The sequence below is a fragment of the Macaca mulatta genome, chromosome 5 (genome assembly GCF_049350105.2).
Source record: "Macaca mulatta isolate MMU2019108-1 chromosome 5, T2T-MMU8v2.0, whole genome shotgun sequence".
Taxonomy (NCBI): Eukaryota; Metazoa; Chordata; class Mammalia; order Primates; family Cercopithecidae; genus Macaca; species Macaca mulatta.
Genome location: NC_133410.1, coordinates 23,494,496 through 23,502,678, shown reverse-complemented (window position 1 = coordinate 23,502,678; position 8,183 = coordinate 23,494,496). Strand labels below are relative to the sequence as shown.

Below are 8,183 nucleotides of genomic sequence, written 5' to 3'. Positions count from 1 at the left end.
AAGTTTGGTTTGTCTTGAGAGAACCAACCACAGCGGATCTGGAAATCGAAAGCTTTCTGTTTTGGGTTTCCATCTTCAGACTTCTGAATACTGCATAGCAAGGAGTTGGCAAGGTGGCTGGAGTGATCTTTTCTCAATGAGCTTACGGCTCCCTCTGCTTCCCAAGGGGCTGTCTCCATCTGTTCTGGGCCCCTGTGAGGGTAGGGGGTGGGGTGGCAGCTTGTTTTATGTTGCTGGGAACTAGCAAACAAACCTCCATGTTACTTTGGGGATGCCAGGTGAGCAAATCTATCAATGAAGGCAGAATTCTTTTGGGGTGGCAGAGCTGCCGGGGAGAGGGGGCAAACAGGGAAGGAGGCATTTTATCTGAAAACTACTCAGGTGGCCGTCTTTGGGGGCTTTCCTGTTTAAAAAAGAAAGAGCTGGAGACTTGAGGGGAAACAAATGTTCCAGGCTGGAGGTGAGACTTTCATGCAGTGTTCCCCTGTTTGTGCCCGGAGGAGGTTCTTTTTAACCTGTTCCTGCCTCTTTATCCCTGGATGCCTCTGTAGGCACTGGGCCTGCTAGGTGGCTCATGTATCTGTTTTCCTATGTGTTTGTTCAGGGAAAGAGAGGCATGAGCCAGAAGTCTTTGGTTCAAGGCCCAGCTCTTCCACTTACTAGCTGTAGGAAGGAGGGGGAGTTGGGGAGAGGGTCTTTCCTTAAGCCTCAGTTTCCTGGTCTATTAAAAAAACTAATAATGGCTGCCTAACAGGGCTCTTGTGGACAGTGGATGAGCACAGGCAATCAATTTTTAAATGAAGACATTTCACAAATGTACACTTGCCGTCAATTGTGGGGAAAGGGCTGGAATCACTTACTCCATGTGGTATATCAAGGCTGAAATGATCACATAAGAGCAGAACTGTGATGGGCTCAGTTAGATCTGGAAGAAAGAGGTAGGTGTGGTCACAAAGTTTAGGTTCAATTTCTATTGCTTTATAGCTGCGGGACCTGGGTTAGGTTATTTAGCATCTCTGAGCCTTTTTCCACATCTGTAAAATGGAGATAAAGAGTCCTGCGTCTCCCAAAACTGTGAGAAATGAATCCATTTATCCAACCAATAGGGGATAGGATAACACAGACAGAATGAACTTCCATTGGTGTGAATGTGCGACCTGAGCTAAAATCAGGGAATCAGTGAGTGGCTGCAGGAACAGAATGTTAACTTGGGCTAACGTATACATGAAAAGCAACTTACAAAGTGTACATTTCTATAATGCTTTGTGTAAATGTTTTCTAAAGAAACTCATTTAGACAGGAAGCCTAAGAAAACCCAGGCATTGGGCCTAATTTTATATTTTCTGGTCTCTTTACATTTAATGTTTATAAGGGTGGGACTGCAGGGGGATTGAATTAGGGGCAGTATGAAGAATTCCTCCCTTCTTTTTCTCAGCCAGGAGACACAGGAAACAATAGAGTGAACAATGGAGAAGCCCCTTTATTCTAACTTGGTGAGATCAGCACCAATTTCGATAACTGAATAGAACTTCTGTGTGCTTAATACTTTAAAAAAACTATTGTAAGTTTGAAGCCAGGTCAGTCAGCATTATTTGGGCCTGAAGTTAGTACATTAAATTTCATCTTTCAATGTTCTCTTCAACATCAATTTTTAGAAAAAACATTCCCCCCCTTATAAAAATCTATAGTGGCCAGTGTGGTTAGGCACCACTGATTTGAAACACCATTCTTCACCAATCCAGAAAAGAGGATGGTGACCTATTTTTTTTAAAGATCATTCGACATGCCTTTGAAAAATAAGTCAATCTCAGAAAAAGAAAACAGGTATTTAGCCAGATATGTTTTCTGAATTTCTACTAGGAGGCATGCTATTCGCAAAGATGAAGGAACTGTCTTTCTAGAGCCATTCTTTGCTCCTGTTTTATTTCCCCTCTGAAATCACTAGCTGGTGTTTCTGACATCACTGCGTTGCTGTGGAAATGTTTATTTCACAGAGGATTTCGACCTCCAGTGGGAAATTTACAAGCGGAAGTGTGAACTCTTGAAAAACACAATTGGTTTGAATAAAAATAGGCAGCATTTGGAAACGGGATTCAGAAAGGAAACAATATAAACTGGCTATAAGAGGTTGTTTTAAGTCTTCCTGAAAGGATTCAAATACTTCTAAGAGCGTCTTACACAGATATGCTGGTTTTTATTTGAATTTTACTTTCTATAAATATCTGTGTAAAGAGTAAGGGGAAGCAGGTAAAGAATATCTTTTTGCAGGAAAAAAAAAGAAACACAAAACAAACCTTTCAGCCATCCAATTATTAAGACTGAAAGATTTGGTTCTAAAATACCATCTTGTGGGGAGAGAGAGAGACGGCATTATATCCGTTTACATTTTTATATCATATAATGGACTTCAGAGAATAGCTCCCTTTAAATAATTGTGACTCAAGGGGCCTGAGTTTTAGTGCAGAAGCTACAAAATCCATTTTCGTTTTAAACTGTTAAATCAACAGAACGCCAAACTAGAGCCTTTCTTCCTGCTGGGGCAGTATTGTCCCCTAAATCCACTTTCCAGTCCTCTCAGCCTAGCCTAGTTTGATGTAGCATTGACTTAGCTTAACTACAGCAACCGGCAAAAGGAAGTGGGTTTGCATTTGGGATGGGAGGAGGCAGGCACCGGTGTGTCTGTGCCTGCGTGGACACGAGCGCAGGGGGCTGGAGGGATCGCGAAAGAAAGAAAAGCAGGACGTAGCAACTATGTGAAAATAATTTTCCCGTGGCTGGAAGAGGGGTCTCTGCATGGAAACGCAATTTTAGGAATTAAAAAAAAAAAATCTTCAAACAGGATGGAAGGAAGGCTTGCCAGGAGGGTGCGGGACGCAGCGTGGGGGGGCCTGTGTTTTTCCTCAAGCATTTTTCCGCTTCCCAGGCTCAGGGCGGCCCACTCCCCACCCATCCATCCACCTGCCCGCGGCCTCACCCGCGCCCCCTGCCGTCCCGGGGCGCGCATGGCTCGGCGGGGATGGCTAGGAGGTCGGAGAAGGCGGCGGGCCGGCCGCGGGCTGCAAAGGTCTGGCGGAGCGGGCTGATTTAGTGGCCGGGGCTGTAGTACAGGCTGTCCCCGGCAGCCGGCGGAGTCAGCGCGCCCACGTGACGGCCCCGGCTCTCCGGTGAGCTCCCCAAACAGACGCACACCCAGCCACACGCGCGCGCTCGCGCTCGCGCGCGCGCACACACACACACACCACACACATACACACACACGCACGCACCCCCGCGCGCACACGCCCGTCCGCCCGCTCGCGCTGCCTCTGCGCCTCCATCCCGGCTAGCTCATTATCTCGCCCTCTCGCTTCCCCTGCGGTCTCTCGCTCTGCGCGCACACACCTCACACACGCACACGCACACACACGCGCGCACACACGCAGCCGGCACAGGCGGCGGCGGCGGCTGCCCAAGTCAGGACGAACCTCTCTAGGTACCGTCTTGAGAAGGCGGCAGCGGCGGCAGCGGCGGCGGCGGCGGCAGCCCGAGCATCCCTCCTCTCCCGGAGAGGGAGCACCGCCGAGAGTTTCCGTTCCCTTTGCCATTCCCTTCCCCCTCCTTTTCTTTATTTTCGAGAGAATTTCTTCTTGGTTTATTGGTTTAATTTGATTTTTAAAATTTTGGGTTGCTTTTGTGTATGTGTGCTTTTTTTTTTCTTTCCTCATTTTATTTGCATCCAGAGCATGGCGGGCTGCGGGCTGTCGGAAGACACCCTCTTCTCTTCCTTCTTTTACAACTACGGCTCCTCCTGGGAAACCCCTTCCAACCAGGTAAGGGGTGGCTCGGTGCCGGGCGGCGTCGCGCCCCTTGACCCCTGCCGCGCGCTCACTTGGTACTCGGTGGGGAGGCAGAGGCTCGGGAGGGGGTGGGGAGGATGGGGGGCCAAGTGGGTCGCACTGTCTGGGTCAGCGCCAACCGGCGTGAGGAGGTACCCCCCCCTTCCCCCATCGCTAGCTTTCCAGTCTCCAGGTTCTGTCGCGTTCCTCCCGTGCCCAATCTACCATCGACACCTTCCCCCACCACCTCCCAGCCCAGCGGGAACCCGAGAAAGAGGCAGGAGCCGGCGCGTTACCCCGAACAACTCCAAGCAGAACCAGGGAACTCGAGCGCAACCTTCCCCAAGTCGCCGCGGGCGCCGCGCCCCGTGCGCCCGGCGCCTACCCGCCTTCCAGTTGCGCCGAGGGGCTGCAGAGCCACGAGCCCCCCGCGACGTGCTGTCCCCCCTCCACTCCCCTCGGGGCCCGAGCCGCCTCTTTCCCTAAAATGGCTGCAATCTCAAGTAGAGGCGTCCCCTGACCCGCGGAGGTGGGGGGGGGGTGGGGTGCAGACTGGAGGCTCCGCTCCTGACCCCGCGCTTCCCCCGGGGCGCACAAGCACCCCACAAACACACACACTTAACTTTGATGACTGTGCAATGCAGTCCGGCTGCATCGTGCCCTAGACGCTCCACGCCGCCGGCCTGTAGGTGTGCGTGTCGGTGTGACTCGGGGGGCCCAGGAAAACTGGGGGTAGACGCCGGAAGGGGGGCGTGGAAGGAAATGGGTGTCAGCGGGCCACTGGTAATCTGGAGAGACAGGCATGTGCTCAGAGGTCTAGGGGTGAAAAAGCTATTCTGGGAGCTGGAGCGAGAAATAGAGGAAAAATGCCTTTTAATTAAATAACTGTTGTAGTCTGCTGCCCCCACCGCTTGTTTGGTGAAAGTCTACAGGCATCTGTCATCTCCAAACTACACGGGGAAGTAGAGCTGGGGTCGAGGGAGGGGAGGCATGTGTGTACGTGTGTGCGCGTGTGTGTGTGCACGCGGGTGTGTGTCTGTGTGTGTGTGCGCGCGCGCTCGCGTGTCTGGGCTGGGGAAAGTTGGGGCCAGAGGCGCGGTGGAGAAGCAACGGTGAAAGGCATTAGCAACTCGGTGGGCGGTCCAGGGCGCCGGGGATTCCCGGGCCCCGCGGAGCGCGCACCGCGGGGGGAGCTGGCCCGCTAGGGGTGGGGGGTGTCGAGGAAAAGAGCTCCGTTCAGCCGGGCTCGCCTGGCCGCCGCGGCGCCTCTCCTCCGAATCCCGCCAGCCAGCCTTGGCCGCTTGCGGGGTTGCCCGCCGCGCTCGCCGGCGCTGGCGCGCTCCCTCCCGGGCCCGGGGCACAGCGCGTTCCTGCGAGCTCCGGGCAGAGAAGCCAAACCCCGAAAGCAAATAACCGAAAAATGTTCGTCGCCGCCCCCGCATCACCCCAAGTTTCCAAGAAACAAATCGCCAAACTACTAGCTGCCAGGTGAAGACCTCTGTCTCCGGCGTGTGCTTGCTCTCCAGAAAGCGCCGCGGCCATCCGAGTGAATAATACATTAGGGCTGCCGGGGAGCCTTGGAGAGGCTCCCGCCGCCGCGGCAGCAGCAGCGGGAGGCGGCGGCGAGCTCTGGACAGACCATCGGGCCGCCGCCGCGGGTGGGGGCGTCTGGGCGGCCCCTGGGAACTACGCCGGCCGTTCGGGCGGGGCGGGAGGGCAGCCCAGGCTCGCGGAGTGAGGGTTCGCGGTGAGGCAGCGGCGAGAGACGAGGCCTCGCTGCGAGCAGAAACTTGCAGGAGCTGCCGAGGTGGTCGGGCCGGCGCTGGAGTTGGGGACCTGGAGAAGCAAGATCGGGGCCCGGAGGGTGCCCGGCTGCCCGTGGACGGCGCCGGTGGCTTTCTTCAGGCTATCCCGCCCCGCCTGGCAGGCCCTGGGTGATCTCCACGCTTCCTCGCGCCCGCCCGGGATTGCCGAGAGCCAACGACCCCTTCAGCTCCGCAAACTCCAGCTCACCAGGAGCGGGCGTCCGTGTGCCTGCCTGCGTGTGTGTGTGTGTGTGTGTGTGTGCGTGTGTGTGTGCGCGCGCGCGTGTATGTCTGTGGATGAGTCAGAAACCAAGCCCTGCTCGTCTTTGAGGACTGAGGCGGGTACAAAAGGCTTGAACCACACACCCGGCATAAGCCCGGCCGGCATTCGGGCGTCCTCGGCAGTGCCGCGCCCCCCAGTACTGGAGTCAGATGCGTTAGGACAAGTTTCCAGGCGCGTGCCTCCCACCTGCACCCGGGGCCGTGAAACTCAGGCACTTTGTATTCCTCCAAAGGAAGAGAGGAAGGAGACTTGGGTCTAAGGAAGCAGTGATACAGCTTTGCAGTGATGGGAGTTTTCGCAGCATTTTTAACGAGATAGAAACAAGTCATTTGAGAGCGTTTAAAAGCGAAGGGCTGCGTCTGGATTTCACAAGACAGGCAATCACGTGCAAACTCCTTGGAAACCAGAGGAGGTGGGAGAGAGGGACGGGGTGGGGGCAGGTTTGGAGTAAAGGAAAGAGAGAACCATTTGGGGGAGGGGGGCGTTTTAAAAAGAGGAAAACTACCGGCTTCTTCGGGTAAAGTTAGTTTAACTTGAGGTGGAAAAGCGTTTCCCCAAGAGGCAACATCTTTCTTCTAGAAGGGGATACTCATGTTGCTAAGAAAATCGAAAGAATTTCTGATAAAGCAGCCGGCTCTGCTCTATGGAGAATGATTGGGTCTCGGGCTGGTATTGGGTACTGTGCTACTCTTAGTGCAGTGAAATTGCATGGTGGGGAGAGGGGGATTATTTGAAGTATTGATTTCTTCTTCCAGTGGTGCGGTATGAACTTTAAGATAAAGTACAGAAACAAATGAGAGATGTACATCATTAGGGGAAGGTGCGTCAGATGCTACCGAAGCTTTAATCTCTGGTGGTAAATGCAGCCGGGGCAGTGAATCTTACCAGGATTTGCGGTTTCCAGCACAGCCACAATCTCCATTTTCGGGGATGAAGAGTACATGTGCATAAGGGACCTTACTGATCTCCAGTTTGCATTTTCAGCATTTGAGCATGGGCACATGATTGAGAAACATGCTCTTAACTGTTCCTAAGAAGAAAAAGGATACAAGAAAGGCGATACTTTAAATCTCATCTTGGACTCGGGCAGAACTGCTGTAGGAAGGCCTGGGCCAAATTTGTGAGAGTGAGACTTATTCATGATTTTACCCTGATTGCTGCCAAAATGCTTACATATCCTGCGTTTCCTAAAAATAGCAATGTTCTTCAAATATAATTTGTTTACTCTACCTCAATTAAAAATAAAATCCTTTTCCTAGTGTTACAAAGTGCTTATGAAGGTAAGGGTTGACTGTACTAAAAAAAAAAATCAAGCTTTTTATTTCTAGATCAATATGATGTGCTCTCAACATCTAATACCATGTAAAAGGAGCCTTTTTGCAACATCAATAGCAGGCAGGCATGTCTCCCTAAGAAGCTCTTTTCCTGGAATCACAAGGCATTTTGATTAGTTTCATTTTCACAAGAAACATGATTATGACACCTCTCGTTATAAACAAGCAAGTAAAAAAAATAATGAAGATGGAGGTTCTTGATATATAGACCTGGAAAATTGGAAACAACTAGGGCATTTATTCATTCCTGAAAAACAGAAACACAAACAAACAACAAAAACCCAACCACAAATCATGACCGACCAGGTTTTCACTTGTTCTATGACATTTTATTCTTGAAGCTGGGGAGGGAGGGGTGATTTTTTTGGAGAGAGCCCAATGTGTATTAGAGCCGAAACTACATCTGTTACCATTTAAAAACTGGGAAATTCCATCCTATATCTGAGAGGACCATGTTGCAGATATTTTGCACCCACTTGCCAATGTGCAAAACATATCATAGCAAGTGTGTCTGTGCGGGGAGGAGCATCTGCTTAGGTGGAATTCATTTCTTCAATTAGAACGAAACCCCCAATTAAAGTGTATATGTGAAATGTCTCTGATTTGGCTCAGTGCAGCAGACGGCAGACCATTCTTTAATTTACAGTTTCACGCCTAGGGATGGCAGTAGTGCAAGCTTCCAAAACCGAGCTTTATCTTTTGATGTTGTGCTTTTCAACCTGTGATTCTCTCCTGTAGTTGTTTCGGCTTTCTCTCTCCATCAGAAAGCTGATGGTGGAGTGGTCATGATTGCTTGCAGTTTGGACCCAGGTCACCTTATTAGTTGTCACTATGTAAGCCCAAATCGAAGCAGGCCAGATCTGTATGATACTGAATCAATCAATTGAAAGTGAAAAATGGAGCCAATTAGCTGACCGCCTGGGTGTCCATGAGGCCAGACATGTGA

At 51.6% G+C, this 8,183-nt stretch overlaps 1 protein-coding gene across 1 annotated transcript; it reads left to right on the top strand.

Moving 5' to 3' along the window:
- Nucleotides 1-3,329: 3,329 nt before the first annotated feature.
- LOC144341130 (uncharacterized) lies at nucleotides 3,330-7,171 on the top strand. Its single transcript, XM_078003215.1, has 2 exons — nucleotides 3,330-3,809; nucleotides 4,070-7,171. Exons 1-2 carry the CDS (start codon nucleotides 3,723-3,725, stop codon nucleotides 4,478-4,480), a joined length of 498 nt encoding a protein of 165 aa, XP_077859341.1. The 5' UTR covers nucleotides 3,330-3,722; the 3' UTR covers nucleotides 4,481-7,171.
- The last annotated feature ends 1,012 nt before the right edge of the window (nucleotides 7,172-8,183 follow it).